The sequence below is a fragment of the Fomitopsis serialis genome, assembly GCF_022376445.1.
Source record: "Fomitopsis serialis strain Sig1Antser10 chromosome Unknown B0H18scaffold_124, whole genome shotgun sequence".
NCBI classification, from domain to species: Eukaryota; Fungi; Basidiomycota; class Agaricomycetes; order Polyporales; family Fomitopsidaceae; genus Fomitopsis; species Fomitopsis serialis.
The window spans coordinates 1-18629 of record NW_025955084.1 but is presented as its reverse complement, the minus strand read 5'-3'; the positions used below and the strand labels follow the sequence as shown (position 1 = coordinate 18629).

General features: G+C 47.2%; 4 protein-coding genes across 4 annotated transcripts; 2 read left to right on the top strand and 2 right to left on the bottom strand.

Moving 5' to 3' along the window:
• Positions 1–2993: 2993 nt before the first annotated feature.
• B0H18DRAFT_958990 (uncharacterized protein) lies at positions 2994–3895 on the bottom strand (the record flags this gene model as incomplete). Its single annotated transcript, XM_048042767.1, has 5 exons — positions 2994–3161; positions 3212–3460; positions 3558–3616; positions 3684–3718; positions 3774–3895. The coding sequence occupies 5 exons, from the start codon at positions 3893–3895 to the stop codon at positions 2994–2996; spliced, it is 633 nt and encodes a 210-aa protein (XP_047887515.1).
• Positions 3896–12120: 8225 nt separating this feature from the next.
• Positions 12121–13118, bottom strand: B0H18DRAFT_958989 (uncharacterized protein; the record flags this gene model as incomplete). Its single annotated transcript, XM_048042766.1, has 2 exons — positions 12121–12981; positions 13035–13118. 2 exons carry the CDS (start codon positions 13116–13118, stop codon positions 12121–12123), a joined length of 945 nt encoding a protein of 314 aa, XP_047887514.1.
• A 2133-nt stretch (positions 13119–15251) lies between these two features.
• On the top strand, positions 15252–16022 carry B0H18DRAFT_1124459 (uncharacterized protein; the record flags this gene model as incomplete). Its single annotated transcript, XM_048034858.1, has 3 exons — positions 15252–15291; positions 15392–15909; positions 15972–16022. 3 exons carry the CDS (start codon positions 15252–15254, stop codon positions 16020–16022), a joined length of 609 nt encoding a protein of 202 aa, XP_047887513.1.
• Positions 16023–18330: 2308 nt separating this feature from the next.
• Positions 18331–18566, top strand: B0H18DRAFT_843808 (uncharacterized protein; the record flags this gene model as incomplete). Its single annotated transcript, XM_048039527.1, has 2 exons — positions 18331–18367; positions 18415–18566. Coding segments are annotated over 2 exons (189 nt in total), but the record flags the coding sequence as incomplete, so codon positions are not given.
• Between the last annotated feature and the right edge of the window lie 63 nt (positions 18567–18629).

Sequence of the window (18629 nt, the reverse complement as noted above, 5' to 3'; positions counted from 1 at the left end):
GGACAACCACAACATTTGGGGAATAGCAAGGTTGTATACACAAATAAGTCTTACACATCACAACACAAAATGTATAGTGATACCATGGGCAGAACCCTCTAAAGCCCATCATATTGGATCACCCAGATGTAGTGGGCCTACAATGGGTCAACATTGAGCAGAACAAATGTATCTCAGTGTATACAAAAATTGAACTGAAACACAGACAAGATGGAGCCCATTCAGTGGAAAACCTCACTGTTAACGGTACAGCCGGAGTGCATTTTGACTGTTGCAAACGGTAGAGCCGCCTCCGGCCAGAGTAGTCTGGGTCTACCGTTAGCAACAATGCACCGCTTGCAACAGGCCGGCCGGGCTTTTGGCCGGGGTAATGTACCTGTTGTAAACAGTCCGGCTGGATAGGCAATGGTCCGGCCGGACCCATACAACATGAATGCAAACAGGCCGGGTGGAGGGCAGGGTTAGCACATGCAATGGAGCGGCTGGCCGGTCCACATTGCAAACAGAGCGGCCGGACTCAGGCCCCACCACTTCAAATGTTCCGGCCAGGATAAAATCCCTTCATTGCAAGCGGACCGGCCGGAGTGAAGTCTATCTGGTCCAGAATGGGTTGGCCAGCCTAAACAAACTGACTCCACGAACAGGCCGGCCGGGCAGGAGTTGTCCTGCTTCAAACGGTCTGGCCGGTCACAGCCCCCTGGGGGCTATTGAAATACTATATGTATTATGCACCTATGGGGTATACCATCATTAGTAGATCACAGCATAATTTTCCCATGACTTAGGGATGCCTAGTGAAGCTGCAAAACACAAAACAGCCCCACTGGCTGGCCAAATTAACTGGCCAGAGATTTCACTCACCCAGGTTGTTGCTTTACTGGCCATAAAATTAGCCAGGTTGTCCCTACAGGGCCAAATCAATAGGCCAGACATTTCAAAACATTGGCCGGGCATTTTAGTTCATTGGCCGAAGCTTTTAATTCACTGGCCGAAGCTTTTTCTCACTGGCCGAAGCTTTCACTTCATTGGCCGAAGCTTTTCTTCACCGGCCAAAGCTTTGGATTGACCGGCCGAAGCTTCTACTTCACCAGCCGGCAAAAACAGCCGGTGCTTGGCAAAAATGGCTGGCCGGTGGGCAAAACCGGCTGGGCTGTTGAGTGACTATATGTGGAAATGTGGTATTGTCTGGAAGCCCTTCATTCATAGAGTCTAGTATCGATTTCCTAGTGTCCAAAGGTACATAGTTAGGCCAGGATATGTGAGACAAGATCTACTCACAGGCTTCTTTGCAAAACATGTTATTCAACTGCTGAAGCCAATATTCTTTGCCCACACTGTTTGACAATCTAGAATGTGTTATCACAATGCATAGAGTAGATCCCCAAAAGAAATAGTCTTATTCATTGAAGCTGAATGCAGAACATGAGATAAGGGGTAAGGTTACGATCCCTGAGGTACGAAGGTATCGTTCTTATGATGGACGGGCCTGAAACGCTTCCAGTGGCGCCCAATGCAGCAGTTTTTTCCCACAGGTACAGTCATTTGCCCCCAGCTTACCATGTATAGTTAACATTTGTTATGGTCAGTTAGCGGAGTTCAAATTTTTCAGACTCCCAGACGACGCGACTTGCACCAACACCACCAAACAAATGCTGTGGCTCAGTGCTTTGTCCTGGGGTGAGGGCCCAAGAAACACTTCGAGTGGCACCCAACATGGCAACTGGTGAGCATGTCATGTGACTGGCAGCCAGGCAGCTCACTGCTAGCGCTCACACTTATAGGCTGCCCCATAGCCCTAGTTAGTAACAATTGTGAATGGACTTAGTATACTGATCTGATAGCCCTTCATTCAGAGAGTATACACTATCATTATTGAGTAGCTAGAGTGGCTGGCTGGTCCAGAAAATGCAAAATAAAAAAATCCACATGTGCCTCTGCAGATGTCAAAGTGCCTATTTGTGCCTCAGATGTGTTCCATATGTCTGTAATGACATACATATGTGATTCAGACACTGTACAACTCAGTGGGTGCTGCACTACAGCCAAAATCAGCCACAATGAGCCATTTGACCCTCTTTTCACATGTTGTAGTTACGATCCCTGAGGTACGAAGGTATTGTTCTTATGATGGACCACCATGAAACACCTTAGTGATTCCTCCAGAATGGCAGTTTGTTCCCACAGTGCACGTGACATGCAGCCACCCCGATAAGCAGAGATAAGTAACTGTTAGTATGGGTTGCTTATCTGAGTCTGAAATTTCAGACTCCCAGACGACGCGACTTGGACCAACAGATACAAACAAATGCAGTGGCGAAGCGCTCAGTTATGGATATGAGGCCCATGAAACACCTTAGCAGTTCCCCCAATAAGGAAACTGGTGAACATATCATGTGACTGGCAGCTTGGTGGCTCAATGCTGCAAGCGCTCACACACTGTAGTGCCTATATAGTCTCAGCCAGTAACAAGGCATAGTATACATAGTATACTCATCTGATAGTCCTTCATGCAGAGAGTATACAGGGATTTTACTGAGTGCATACAGTGGCTGGCTAGGCCAGGAAATGCAAAATATAAAAATGCACATGTGCCTCTGCAGATTCAAAGTACTTGTTTATGGCTGAAATATGTTCTGTATGCACACTGTGATATATATGGGTGGTTTAGGCACTGTGTACTGCTCAGTGATTTCTATAACAGAGCTAACAAGGTCAACAATGGGGCATTTTACCATCCATTGCCATATTGTGGCCCATGGACACCATGTAATGACCAAAATTGGGACTAAAAGTAACCATGCACTTGTCTTTGATGTGTCTGTATATTTCATGAATTGTCTGGATTTTTCTGAGCCCCAGATTCACCAGTTTGTGTATGATTCCTCTTTGGGAAGGCAATATACTTCATATGGCAATTATGCAGCCACTGGCTTTGTCTTGCACACAGACGCAAGCACAGAATACATATATGCATCTGTACTTACACTACCATCCTATGGGGTGTCCTCAACTACATGAGTAGTTCCTACAGTCAAGTAGTGATGTTCCACAGTTATTGGAAATGCTGCCTTTATTGATGTCAAGCATATCTCATAGACAGATTCAATCACATTCCCTGGTCCATCTCCAATATTCTCTGATTTTTGCGCTTTTTCCTGGGTCTAAATAAGCCCATATAAGCAGAGTAATAGTCCGCACTTACATCACTTACTAAGCGCGCGCTAAGCGCCCAGATGCCGTTCGGAGGTGCATCCGTGCGGAAATTTGGCACAGTTGCACCTCCGAACGGCATGAGAGAGATGCCGAGCTGCTCTGATTGGTGCAACAGCCCCTTTTCTGCCCTAATCAGGCAGGCTGCCGAGGTTTTGGGCTGAGTTTGAATCTTAGCCACAGGCTCCTTAGTGGCACTGTACCTGCTGTACTGTGGCCCCACTAAAATGCGGAAAATTCCCAAAATAATCTATGTGATAGGTATGATGTCATAGAGTCTATAGCTGCTGTGACTTGCCCATTACCTTCAGTGGTTATGGCACAATTCACACAATAAAAAAACACACAAATGCCTCTGTGCACATGAGCGCATCCCTTTTCACCCTCAAAGTGACTCTTTTGAAGCCTGTAGACTGCCCATAGATTCTGTATGTCTTTATGACATCTGAAACCTGCCATAAAGGGTAGCTAACCTTCCCCAAATGGAATACCCATGCAGCTGCTCAGTCTGGGCTCAGAAAATGCAGATAAAACCAGGGAAAATTCTGTGCAACTGGACCCACTTGTAGTACCTGCTGTATGTAAGAAATTGATCCACTATAGGACCCCCAGAGGCTATGACCAGTATGGCTTGCCCATGTATAAAATTCAAAATGCAGAGAAACACCCCTACCTCTGTAGACATGATTGGGTAGCATGTGACTGGGATACACTGACTGAGCTCCAACCAACTGTTATAGATATCATAAGCTCACCTCATAGCCCTTCATTCATAGTGTCTATCATAGTTTCTTGAGAGAAGTGGTTGAATGAGTAGCAAAATGCTAAGATAAAAAACAGAAGTGACTCTGTGAATATGCATTTGTTCTGTTGCATCTGAAACACATGACAGATGTCCTCTATGGCCAAGTGTATAGTGTCCAACACATTGATGTCTCTGAAACATGCACAGCAGTGCTACAAATGGAGAAATATTGTCATAGCAAGTATGTGTTGATGTCCCAGCACTGAATAACTATACAGGACAATCCTCTCTACTTGTGAATATGCTCATAAATGCTCCACAGATCTCCTGGAATATTATCCGATTTTCCTGGACTTTTCTGAGCCCAAAACAAGTCAGATTTGCTGCAGTAACAGGCTGAACTTACATCGCTTACTAAGCGCCCGTTTAAGCGCCCGTTGCCGAAGCGGAGTCGTCGACAGGCCGGAATTCCGGCCTGTCAATGACTCCGGTCACTCAAAAGGGATTTTGGAGCACTCCCATTGGCTGGAATGCTGACAAATGTTCCTTTTAAGGTAATCTTTAATCTCAGCTCTTCATGCCGAGTTTTTTGATGGCTTGAAGCCACACTACCTTACTAGAGCCCCATTAAATGCGGACGAATCCCAAAATATTGCTTCTCCATGCAATGCCCCTTGGGTACTGATAGCAGTGTCCAGATTAGGTATCTTTGAGAGTACTGACCATCATAAGTGATGATACTGAGGCATATAAGCAGATCTTGGTGTGTGTATGATGCTTGTACTAGACAGTTCCACATGTATGAGAGGCTCTGTGAATTGGGGGATATCAAACATACAAAACGGCCATATATGGTCAGTCCCCTGCCCATTTGGGAAGTTGGCTGTGCATGGCCTCTGCAGGACTGGATAAATAGCAGGAAAATCAGAGAAAAATCAGATAGTACTATGAATTCATATTGAGTTGACTGTTGAGGCTCCAATATGGCAGAAAACATATAATAATGCAGAATGACCCATGCATAGCCTGATGTAAGCCACTCTGTCAGTGAGTCTTGGTCCATCTTGTAAGCACCATTATCACCTGGAATTCCGGGGACTGGCAGCTCCAGACAGGATCCTAGGCTATTCTGTTCAGTTCAACTCTTCAATAGGCCCTGCAAAGGCAGGCTATTGGGCTGAGTTTGAATGCAAGCCACAAGCTCATTAGTGACAATGTATTTGCTGTGCTATGGTCTCCCAAAAAATCAAAAACAATTGGGAAAATTCCTAGTCATGTATATGATGCCAGAGAGGCTTTACATAGTATGCTTTCCCATAGATTCATACAAATATAGCACCAGCATATGGCTCTGTGAACACTGGTTCTTTCACATTGTTTGTTTTTCCTGTGATGCTTACCAACTGCCTATGAATTGTGTGACCAAACCTGCTATATGTGATAGTTTACATTCCCAAAATGGAAAGTCTGAGTTACCTGCTGTGTCTGGGCTCAGAAAATGCGGATAAAACAAGACAATACTTCATAAGATTCCACTCAGGCTCACCTTGTACTGTTTGCTGTAAGTAGTGATTGGCTATAGCATATTCAGAAAATGGTGGACACCTGTGGCACAAAGGCTGTGGCACAGTTCATGCTGAGCATGTTCATGATACTCACTCTGTGTCACATGTCAATAGCATAGCCATCAGAATTGTGGGTCCACAGATCTTTTTCACACTGTACTGATCCTAAAAAGTGATACAAAGACATTGTACAAGTTGTGTTATGCAGTTACTACTGTTGTGAGAAACTTCATAGGCTAGCAATGTCATAAAGTGGGGCCACCACATTACCACACATAGTGTATCAAAGTCTTTGATGGTCTCTGCAATGCTAGATAAATAGTAGGAAATAAGATAAAATCAGACAATCCCATGACTTCACATTGTGCTGACTGTTGTAGGCCAATGCAACAGTACATCCCACATGTGCTAATGCAGATGCACATAGCCTGATGTCAGCAGCTCTATTGTAGCAGTCCAGTATAAGCATGTCTTTGACTAATCTTGTCAATATGAATGCCATTTACATAGTATGATGGTGCTATGCTTGGTTGTTAGTCCCTCAGATGACTTTTGCTTGGAACATATCTAACCTCTGTATGCACTACCATCATCCTATTCTCATGCAATGGCCCTTGGTATGTGGAGATAGAAAAGGCAGCTTTCTTTCTGATTGGGCTTAGAAGAAGCCATGGTTGCTCTGGAATTAATGCAGACTTGCATTGCTTACTAAGCAACAGTGAAGAGGCCATGCTTCTGAGGCAATATAAGGCTGTCCTTTTATAGCTCTCTAGTCAGTAATATGCCTTCAGGAGTACTCTCATTTGCTGCAACTGTCTCCTTTTACATGTCATTATAAAATGTCAGCTACTCATGCTCAATCATTTCATGTTATATGGGAAATGGAAAAATAGCACTTTAGACCATGGTGTGAACATGTTTGATATATGAACAGCATTGGAAATATGAATATGTGGTGTGCCTACTAGCACCCAATTTGGCAGTTGATCCTGGATTGTACCTGCCATGCCAGAGGAATGTCAATATCAACATATGGTGTCTAATCCCAATATAGTACCATTGTATGTGCACACACAGTCCCCCAGAAAATGGCACTGGTAATTAATTACCTTGGGAGTGTGTCTGGAGATATAGAAATCCCTTGACTTATGACCAGAGTGCATGACCATTGATATTAGGCATTACTAGAATACCTGTAAGAGGCAACAATGACCCCATGTGCAAGTCTTAGTATGCAGGCTGTTGTTAGGGACAAGGCATTTTTACAAGGAAATCCACATACAGTCATCTACCCCCTGGTGGGTCAACTGCCTATTGCAGGTGATAAGAGCCATATATGGATGTGAGCAATCTTATCAGTACAAGATAACATCCTCGGGCAGTGTCTCACGACCAGGCGTGCGAATAAATTCCCTCAAATGGATGCAGACTCGCCCGCGTAAGGGAATCAACCCACTGGGGGTAGCGACTCACCAGGGGGTAGATGACTGTATGTGATCTTTGAATAGGATAAGCAGCAGTTGTTATCATTCCTGCACTTTGTTATCTTTATTTGATTTCCTTTTAATGGACTTCACTGTAGTATTCACAGTGCCTTCTCACTACATTCAGGTGATCATTTGTTTCTCACATTGTTATGCTTTGTAGCACTTGATTGTGTATGTACTGACTGGCCTATTACCAGGTTTCCAGTACTTTCCTTAGATCCCTTGTGACCAGATGCTTTGTGAGCTGTTACTGGGTGACTATTAGCTCAGAATATTGATGATAATATTCCAGGTGGCAGGCAATCTATGAGTGACTCATCAAGCTGTACACTATTTCTGAGTTTTCATAGGGCTACACTAGTGTTTCAGGTTAACATCCATGTGGTCCCATGTTTCACAGAGCATATGCTTGATGATCAGTGGCAATCATTAACACACATACCCTTGCCTTGCTTTCTTCCTACTTTTTGAGCCTTATTGTGCATCTTGAATGGCCTGGGAAAGTGGTGTACTGAGTCTTCTGCTATTTGGATTCTATGAAGTATTTATGTAGCTAAGAGGGAGTGCACTTGGGAAATGCTCAAAAGGAGCATCCCTAAGAGCAAGTCCAAACATTTATCTCATCTACCACTTGCTACTGTACTCCTCTGTACCTTATTGTCAATAGTCCCTGACATCAGTGATCAATCTTTCCCACAACTCTATCAGTCTTGATGGCACTCACCATGGTGGTACATTGATTCACATCATACATTAGCCCATTGACTGAGCTCTGATCCAGTAACATACCTTAGTATGGCTTTGCACTACTGGTCAGTGCCTGGTAACTGTTCACTTCAGTGTACAAATGGTGAGAGCAAACTGGACAGTCTTTGGTTGTATTTCTTGTATAACATGACAATTCTGGAAGGGCCTTTTTTCAGAATTTCTTACTGGTATACTTCTCTGTTGACTGTTGATTGGTTTGTACTTGGGGAAGTACTGTTAACAATCTATTGAAAGACATCCTTCTGTATCAGAAGTTCTCTCTGATCAAGGGCTAATACTTGTACAACAGCAAGTCCCAGCTGAGTAGTTGTTACTGTAGTCAACCTCCCAGATTCCCCTTCCTTGAGTTCTAGTTGATCTAGAGGCATACTTCTTTGCAACATTTCCAAGCTATTTTCACTTTGTTGATATCAACACAAACCAGTAACACTGTTCCTTAGTATTTTGGTAATATTGGTAATTAACTTGGCAATTCATCAAGTAAGAAATAGATCCATAATGTCTGTGTTCTCAATGGAGAGTCTCATATCAATATGTAAATACTTACTCAATTGGGATGTTGCTCATAATTGCAAACTATGCTCCTCAAATTAGAACAACATAATAAATTAGCAGGCTACTCTGAATGTTTATGCCATGAGATGGCAGCTAGGTGGTGCAAAATGTGGAAGATATGTCAGTACTCTATGCAGGCAATATATTAGCAGTCTTGCTGAGCTTAACTTCTGATGTAGTCAAAATGTTTTACTCACAAACTGACATGTATCCAACAAAAGGGATCGTACTGCCAGCTATGGCCCTCTCCCCAGCAAGTGGTTATGGCACAATCCACAAAACTCAAAAACCCACATATGCCTCTTTACACATGAGTGCACTGCTCTTAACCACCAAAGTGACTCTATCAAAGCCTATAGACTGCCCATTGATTCTCTGACATCTGGGATCTGCTATATAGGGAAGCTGGCCTTCCAAAAATGGCAGTTTCCATTCAGCTGCTCAGTCTGGGCTCAGAAAATGCTGATAAAATCTGGGAATATTATGTACAATTGAATTAATCCATGATGCCTGCTGTATGTAAGAAATTGATTCTGTATAGAGTCCTCAGAGTCTATAACCAGCATGCCTTGCCTATATATTCATAATCCAGAAAAGAGAACCTCTGTGGGCAATTGCAAAGTGATTCCAAATATGAATAGGTTGTTGTCTCTGAAACACATTTGATATGACCTGTATAGACCATGCACATAGTCCACACAGCATGAGTGTGTCTGGAATGTGCACAGCACTGCTATGAGTGGGGAAATATTGTCATAACATGCCTGTGTTGACTTCCCACTACTGAATGACCATGTATTGAGGTTCTCTCTATTTTTAAGATGCTTAGGGATATTCCACAGATCTTCTAGAACATTATCCGATTGTCTGGGACTTTCTTGAGCCCCAAACAAGTCAGTTTTGCTGCAGAAACAGTGCACACTTACGTCGCTTACTAAGCGCTCAGTTAAGCGCCCGTTGCCGAAGCGGAGTCGTCGACAGGCCGGAATTCCCGGCCTGTTGACAACTCCGGTCATTCAAAAGGGATTTTGGAACAGTCCCATTGGCTGGGATGCTGACAAATATTCCCTTTTAAAGTAATCTTTCAATCTCAGCTCTTCATGCCGAGTTTTTTGATGGCTTTCAGCCACACTAACTGAGCTCTTACTAGAGCCCCATTAAATGCGCAAAAATACCCAAATAAATACCCAAATATTCCTTCTCCATGGGATGCTTCATGGATACTGATGGGGGTGTCCATATTAGGTATCTTTGAGAGTACTGACCATGATAAGTGGTACTGAGGCATATGAGCAGATCTTGGTAAGCATGTTTACTAGAGAGCTCCACAGGTATGAGGGGAGTCTTTGAAGCAGACATGGAAACCTGCCATATATGGTTAGTCTCTTGCCCATTTAGGAAGTTGGCCATTGATGGCCTCTGCAGTACTGGATAAATAGCAGGGAAATCAGAGAAAAATCCAGGAGTACTATACATTCATATTGTGCTCACTATTGAGGCTTGCATGTGGCAAAAAACCTATGATAGTGCAGAGTTTCCCATGCATGGCCTGATATAAGCCACTCTTTCAGTGAGTCTTTGTATGTCTTGTAACCACCAGTATCACCTGGAATTGTCAGGAGCTGGCAACTCCAAACAGGATCCTAAGCTGTTGTGTTTAGTTCAACAGCTCAACAGGCCCTGAACATGCAGGCTGCCAAACTCTGGAGTTGAGCTTGAATGCCAGCCACAAGCTCACCAGTGACACTGTATTTGCTGTGCTGTGGCCTCCCAAAAATGAAAAAACCCTGATTGGGTATATTCTCAGTCACATATATGATGTGTCATAGAGTCTGTACATAGTATGCCTTCCCATACTTTCATATAAATATGGCACCATTCAACAAAGCACAATGAAAATCACATGCCTCACTCATTCTCTTACATTGTTTGTGTTGTCTGTGATGCTTACCAATTACCTATGAATTGTGTGAATACTATGTAGTAGCTGACCTGGAAAGTTTGAATTAGTTGTTGAGTCTGGGCTCAGAAAATGCAGACAAAACAAGGAAATGTTATGTATGATTCCCACCTTGTACTACTTGCTGTAACTAGTAATTGGCTTCTCAGCCCCTTATGTGGACCATGATCACTCAACAATGAATACCTGCAGCACAAAGGTACCATTCAATGCTGGAAACACTCATAACATTGGCTTTGCCTTGCATGTCCCTTGTATAATGGCATAGCCATCACAAATATGGGTTCCAGAATTTGTTCACACTGTACTGATCCTAGAAGTGACACAGAGACACAGTACTGTGCACTTGCTACTCTTACTAGAGAACTGTATACACTACCAGTGTCATGAGGTGAGAAACTAGACATGCAGACTTACCATACATCCCAGCCCTTCATAGTTGCTGCAGTGCTGGACAAATGGTGGAGAATGAGATGACATCAACTCTATTCCCTCATATGATAATTGCTTGGAGCATATCTAACCTCTACCATCATATTATAGGCTGATGTGTTACCAGGTCCTATTGTTCAAGTTACGCAATGAGCCTTGGGTGATATAATTGGCAGGGAATGATTGTACCATGTATTGATGATGTCTATTTGTACAATGTCTACTGTCACTCAGACTGCCACTAGGCAACCAGCAACAGACCATACTTATAGTGGACTTCTAGGCAAATATCTGACTGTCCTTTTCTAGATCTCGAGTCAATAATAAGTGACTTTGGATCACTCTCATTGGCAGCAACATTTCCCTTCACATGTTAGCATAAAATGTCAGCTACTCATGCTGGATCCTTTGATGGTATATGGAAAGTCACACAATAACACCATAGACCCAGGAGTGAACATGTGTGCCATTTTAACAGTGTTGTATATATCATGGGAGGGTCCAAGAAGCAGGTATCATTACACATGGTGCATTGTGGTAATATCTGGTGGAGTACCTGCCATTCCAAATAAACAGTAGAGAATCTGTATATATTGAGAGGGTGGTTGATCAAGAGCAATATGGTGGTGAATTGTGCATGCATACAAAAGAAGTAAGTGTCAGCCAGCAGATGAACCAAAAGTTATCTCACAAAGGTTGAAAACCTTTGTGTTCATGGGACTTATGACTGGATACCATGACCATTGAGTAGGCATTACTGGAATATTGAGCAGAGGCAATAATGATTCCATGTGCAAGTCTCAGTGTAAGTATGTGCTCTTCACAGACAGTTTCCTATGAATATAGCAATGACACACAACACATGGTGGCTTACTTGCTCAATTGTAATATTGCTCATGATGGAGCACTGAAATCAACAATGTAGATAACCAGGATGCATAGAGTATTTGGGCTGCCAGGCAGCAACTAGACAGTGAAAATGGGAAATACTGAATTCTTCACACCTCAATGTGTCTAAACCAATGGGATCGTACTGCCAGCCATGGCCCTCTCCCCAGCAAGTCTTATTTACAGTTGGGCAAGAACAAGTCTGCAACCACACATATCATTGAGTAATGGCTGTGTGGCAATATGCACATTATGGATTCTCTAGGATACTCAATATTCAGGATTCAATGTTCTTGTGTCTTGTGTCACTGCAATGAGGATGGTGAGCTGAGCACCATGACAATCATGATACTCCCTATAAATTTAATTTGGCTGGTGCAAGGTTATTTTTATTGTCACAGTTTGATCACTGCTTGTTCTGGTAAATCTTGGAAGGCAGGTCGTCTCTCAGATGAGTATATGTCAATACATACAATCAAGTAAGATTCAAGGAGTGGATTAATGAGTTTCTTAGAAGACCAAAGACACAGACAATACAACTGGGATTGTACTGCCATACATGACCCACTCCCCAGCAAGTCTCTCTATAATGGCACACAGAATCTGTGGTGCACCATTGAAGGCACTATACAGCTTGTAGGTGAAGCTGTACTGAGGGGACAAGTGGCTTATTTTGACAGACTTCCATAGTAAACTGCCAATGAAGTGTGTGCCATGAAACTTGAAAGTGTTGTGTTTGACTTGAACTGCTGCTTTGCCATAGAAGTCAATCACGTCTTCACTATGGAACAGGATGGGTGGGGGTTGCACCGATGGCAGCCACTGAATTTGTGGAGGTTGTATGGAGGACACTGTCTGTATCTCTGTGGATTGCTTCACAGCTGGGGATTGCATTGTGGCTGGGGATTGCATCAAGAAGATCATCTTCTTTGCTTGTTCCCTGACCATCTTGGGACACAGATTGATCCTGGGGATGCACCAGACAATCACTGTGCTGTTGTTGTTGCTGACAGACTCTACATAGGTGGTGTCACCTTTGTACAGACCATGCTTGAACAACACCAATGACTGAGTGGACACTCTCACCAGTGCGCACTGGAAGAGTGTACAGTAGTCATGCTTGTTGACTATCTGCATGTGGTATTGATATCTTTGCTGAGATGCATATTGGAGTGTGTCCTGGATTTCCTTGGGATTTTGCACCTCTATATAGCAGATGCACCTCGAGAGCACAGACAACTTGAACATGCAAATTGAACTTTGGAATGGGACATCATCCAGAATTACACATGCCAAGGTAATTTGCCACTCAGGATGGTGGTTAACTGCTTGGTCATACAACTTAATCATGACAGCAGCTGGGTCACCCACCTGCAAGAACACACATTAGTATATGCACAAGCCAGAGCCACAATATGACTTACAAAAACCTCCACCCTCACCATGCACACATTGAATCCATCTGGTGACAACTGGCTCTGTTGTATAGCAGCTGACTCTGCAAGCATCTTTTAAGCCTTATGTAGATGTTAGTAAGACAAGCTTATAGTTGAATAGAATACTTATAGACAAAGACTAGGAATCTTTGGTAATACTGTGTTGGCAATTAGTGGTCCTGAGTATAAATTGAGGTACCAACATTGATGCCCACCAAACAGAGGTAGGATGGGTCATTTGGCAAGCTGAACCACTCAAAATCAGAATAAAGGCCAGCCACTGATCTTAGTCACTCCACTGTAGTGCCATATAATGTCCAATATTGTAGATCTCACAACTATTGGTTTTGATTCAGTCATGAATCCCCACATATGATGGTTTTCAAGTATTCTATATCTGTGTTGTATAGAAATCATACTTGCAATGCAATTTATGCCAACCACAAGATAAAGGCTTACAAAGGCTGCACTTTCATTTCTCCACAGAATGAGACACAATTGATAAAGAGCTCACATGAGTGCACCAACTTCAGCATAGATATTAAGTTGACTGAAAAACTGTGACATTGTCAAGTATACAATCCACTCAGTTGAGATATTCAATGAAGGCAATTGATGTTGATCACTGTCAATTCTCTAGGTAAGCACTACCTATACAGATTCCCTGATGTGCAAGTCTTCCAATGTGCAAGTGATATCTCTATTTGGTGATTTGAGCCAGCAGAAAATGTCAGACATCACTAATCAGGACAGCTAAGCCACAGTTGGTCAAGCACTAGTGTGCAACTGTGCCACTTGACAAATTATTGGCTATTGGTCATTCAGCAATATTGACATATCTCTGTAGGGGTAATATCTGCTGTATGTACATTATGAATTCCCTAGTATGCTCACAATTCAGGATCAATCCTCTTGTATTGCCACAATAAGGATGATGAGCTGAGCTACATAAATGTCAACATCTCTATTGCTACCTTGATACATTCTGATTTTTTGAAATTGTCTTGTGCAAGGTTCACATCTTTGTTGAGTGATGTTCAGGAACTGTATCAATGGGCCTTTAGAAGACAAAGACCCAGATGTCACAACTGGGATCATATGCTCAGGTATGGCCCACTCCCCAGCAACCTATGCTGTATGTCAAGGAAGCCAGAAAATAGCAAGATCCAACATTGTGGTACTGCATTTGTGGGATCATGCTTACTAACACTCATGCTTCAACATCCTGCAACAAAATAATGTCATCCTGGATGAGGCTCACAGATCAAGGATGAATTTTCCAAAAGGTCTCTGACATGAACTGGCTGCCTGAGATGATGAGTATATGCAGATTTTCAGGTGCCTCCAGGGTGCCTCCCCGAACATGTGAAGAGAGAGTACCCTAATTAGGCAGGTGTCCCCAGGAGCAGTGAAGCCGTTGATCAAACAATCCCAAATTGGTCTAGTAGATGACTGTAGCAGGCAAATTGGGTGTGGCTGCAGAGAGTCGCTCGCGGCAGACAACTGAGCGAGCGCTGAACCACAGTGAAAATCGGACCTGCCCAAACTAAGCCAGGGCCTGCCTGGAGCAGGCCTTGACAGCCATTTGACGTGTTCCACCTGCTCCGAGCTGCCCCCACCTGCCGCATTGGTTCTTTTGGCGTCTCTCAATGGTGTTTTGTAACTTTAGACACGATCTTAGCTCGCTTACGCGCTATGGCCGTCCGCCTTAGTGCTTTAATGCCACCCCGCATCTCGTTAACATGAACGCCTCGATCGTAAGCCGTACGCGTAAGTCTCTTTAGCTTCGCTAACACTCTTCACTTGTGCGTTAACGCGTCCACGTTAGCCTTCCGCGCCCCGCCCAGTTCCTTGAGCCATCCACCTCCCAACCCCGTGACTTGCACGCCCGACCTCCGATGATGCCATGCAGACTCGAGAGACTCTAAGTCTTTCCGACTGCAGACGGCCTTCGCTTCACACCGCCACGTCGACATCCGCCAATATCTTATTCCACAACGTGCATAGGCACGCACTCCCTTCCGACTTTTTGAATCACTCTAATCGTATCAAACGCACGCAGGGCGAGTGGGCGGGTGGGCTGCAGGCGGCCAGGAGTGTGTGAGTGAGTAGTACATTACAAAGAGTGTCACGCCAGCTCTCCTTTGTTTTCAGACGTAGGATCATGACCCGCGACGGGGTGGATGGGCTGTAGTGCCACAGCCGATGGCATGTGCCGCACGGGCGAGCGAGGGTGAGCCTGAGGGTGAGTCCGGGTTGTGCGAACGGCAACTTCGCGCGGCCCGTGGGGTACAATGCCTTCCTGTACTAGTCAGCTATCTGCTGACCCTTGGGTTGGCATGTAGATCTAGTCCGAGTCAAACAGAACTACGACACGTCGCTGCAAAACTGCTGGCAGAGCCTGGCGCTCGACCCATTGTCGCTGCTGCATGATGCTCTCGAGTACGCTGTTCTAGGTCTGGCAATGCAAACAGACGCTGCGGGACTCCGGCGCAATCCTGCACGCCCGTTGTCCGCCAAATGCACCCTCGTACGGGTATTGCCAAAAGAGGCAACCCCGCGAGCGTCCAAACTCGCAGGGAATCTGAGGCATGCCCCCCTCCATCCGCCAGGTCGACTCGCGAACGGCCTCAGGCACAGCAACACGGCGCACACGCGTGCGGCGAGCACCCACGGCAAAGGCCCCGCATGCAAACCTAGCCAACGAAGACACCGCGGGCCTGGGCGCAGCGACGAACTCACGACAGGTGTGGACGACGAATACACGGCAAGCATGAACGACGAGCGGACGGCAGGGACGAATGAACGGCTGGCGGGGATGGGCGAGGGCGAGGTCGAGGGCGAGGTTGAGGGCCAGAGCCAGGTGAGTCCAGCCACATGCGAAAGGGCTCGCTAACAGCGAGCACAGGACGCGGCGACGTGCAGCGCGACGTGCACGACGACGGCGAGCACGCAGGGCCAATGCCCTGCGTGTAGGCACGACCGACGAACAAGCGGCGCGCAGACGGGCCGACGCACAGGGCGACCGCGAGCATGCAGGGCCAATGCCCAGCATGCAAGCACGGCCAATGAATGGATCACGCGGGGATCAGCAAAAGACGGAAGACAGCGACGTGGACAGGGCCGAGGCGTGCGCAACACACGCCAACTGCGAGCGCGGAGGACGAATGTCCAGTGCACAGACGCGGTCGACGAACGCGCACACAGGTAAGTGGAAGGGAGGCCGAGGAGGCACACAATCGGGTGGGCAGGCGTGTACACAACTGGGCGGGACCACAACCGGGCGGGACCACAACCGGGCGGGACCACAACTGGGCGGCGATGCACGCACGGCAACCACGAGCGCGCAGGGCAAATGCCCAGCACGCAAGCGCGGTCGACGAACGAGCCGTGCGCGCGAGCGACACACAGGAGACGGTGACGGTGGACAGGACGTGTACAACACACGCCGACTGCGAGCGCGTAGGGCCAGTGCCCCGCATGCAAATGCAGCCGACGAGCGTCTCGCAGGTAGTGAATGGGGGGCGAACGGATGAGGACGAGCGGGCGGGAGGCCGGGAGGCGTAGTAGTAGTGCAATGTATATTAGTGTAGTAGCATTATACTCGACGGCAGTTTACAGCAGGTTATACATCAGCAAATGTGCACGGGTTCTGAGGGCGCCTGAGGGATCTGAGGCGTCTGATCCGGTGCCTGAGAGCTCTATCGCATCTGACGCAATCGGGCGTCTATGACCGCGCCGTTCGTCCCTCTCCGTCTGCTCGTTCTGTGCTCGTTCTCTCAGAGCGACGCAGTCCACTCAGACCCGTCAGACCCTTCAGGCGCAACCTCAAGCCACCCACACTGAATCTCCCCAAGTCCACTAGGTGCCTGCCCTAAACTGCGCCACGCTGGCACCTCGCCACGTCATCGTTCCCTCGCCTCTCTGTCTCGTTACTCACCTTTCAAGCTCTCCCACCTCTTGACTTGTTGCTCCGCGCTGTTCGTCGCTGACACGCAGCGGCTGCAGAAGCCTGTCGCGACGCGCGAGGCGTCCGGAAGGGTGCATAAGCGCCGGCTTGCCCGCAGCCATGATGCACAGCGAGCGGACACCATTGCGAGGGCTGCGCCTCCCACCTCCGCCATGCCTCCCTCGCCTCCCTTCTCACTGCCTCTCCAATCTTTTACATCCACATACACCAACCCTCGGGCAGCTCGCAGAATCGCAGTGCATCGGCCAAATGCATGCAGATGAGCAGAACATCGCGGGGAGAGGCCGCGTCATTGTGACGTGGCCCGGCCAGCGCGAACCCCGCCAGATTCTATGCCAAACAGTGTCGCGCGTCGGGTGGACAGCGCTCGGAGGAAGCAGAGCTGAGGCAGAATAAGTAAGTTCCCTTTCCACTCACTCTCCCGCGTTGCCCTGTCATATTCATGTACAGTCACCTGTTGCCTGTTGCCTGCTGCCCGCTGCTGGCTCATACTGGCAGATGCTGGCTGAGTCACACTCAAAAAAAGCCCCCGCCATGCTTCACCAACATGCACCCCTATACGCCGGTTTTGCGCGCCCACAGCGGCGCTGTAGGTGGGCTGCCTACCTCGTCGCGAATGCACCAAAAGCGTTCCGAGGTTGTATACCGCACGTCAGACGACCCCGCGCAAGAGCGGTTTCGTCACCTCGTGCTCTATGCCCGCCGCCACGCCACCGCCTTCGTTATCAATCATTCTCCACCATCGCGCCACCCCGCCCTCTACACCTTGCGGACGCACCGAACACATGCCGAGCACGAACCTCACACACAAGACGACTCCGCATCACAGCGGGGGCGTCCATTCACTTCCTACCACCCTCCCAACCACCGCATCTCTCTCCCTGCTTGCTACCGCCCTCCGGCTGCCCGTCACACGTCTCGCACACATCTGAAGTGTGCCGCGGTCTTGGCACAAACAACGGGCGACCCGCAGAAGAGCGGGGCCGTCTGTCCATTTGCCACCACCTTCCCAGTCCGCCCCGCTGTCCCAGCGTCACCAGGCATCCTGGCGCGACAATGGGACATCTGGTCGAAAACTCGGGCCCTCCCCGCCACGTCACCGCCTTCTCGCCATGCCTCAGCCCTCCTACCTCGCCGCCCCGCGCTCTGCAGCTCTCGGACGCGCCAAACGCATGCTGAGCACGCAGCACGTACCCATGACGACCGCGCAGAAGAGCGGGGTCATCTATTCTTAGTGCTCCGAGTCCGGACCCCTGCCTCACGGAGATGATCGTTAGCGGAGTGATGGGTCCGCCCATCGACCAACTCACCGCTGACGGCTTCGACCTCCAATTCGGCACCAACGTTATTGGTCCGTATTCTCTCCTCATCTGCCGCACGCTCACCTCCCCTCCCCAGGTCACTTCCTCTTCACCGAGCTGCTCATGCCCGCGCTCCTCGCCGGCGCGCAGAGCTCGCCTGACCACCACGCACGCGTCATTATGACCTCCTCCTCCGGCGCGATGCTCGGCGGGATTGACCTCGACTCCGTCCGCGACGGTCCAGCCCGGTGCCGATATTTGAAGGAGATCTGTATGGGCAGCGCAAGTGGTGAACTTTCAATTTTAATGTGA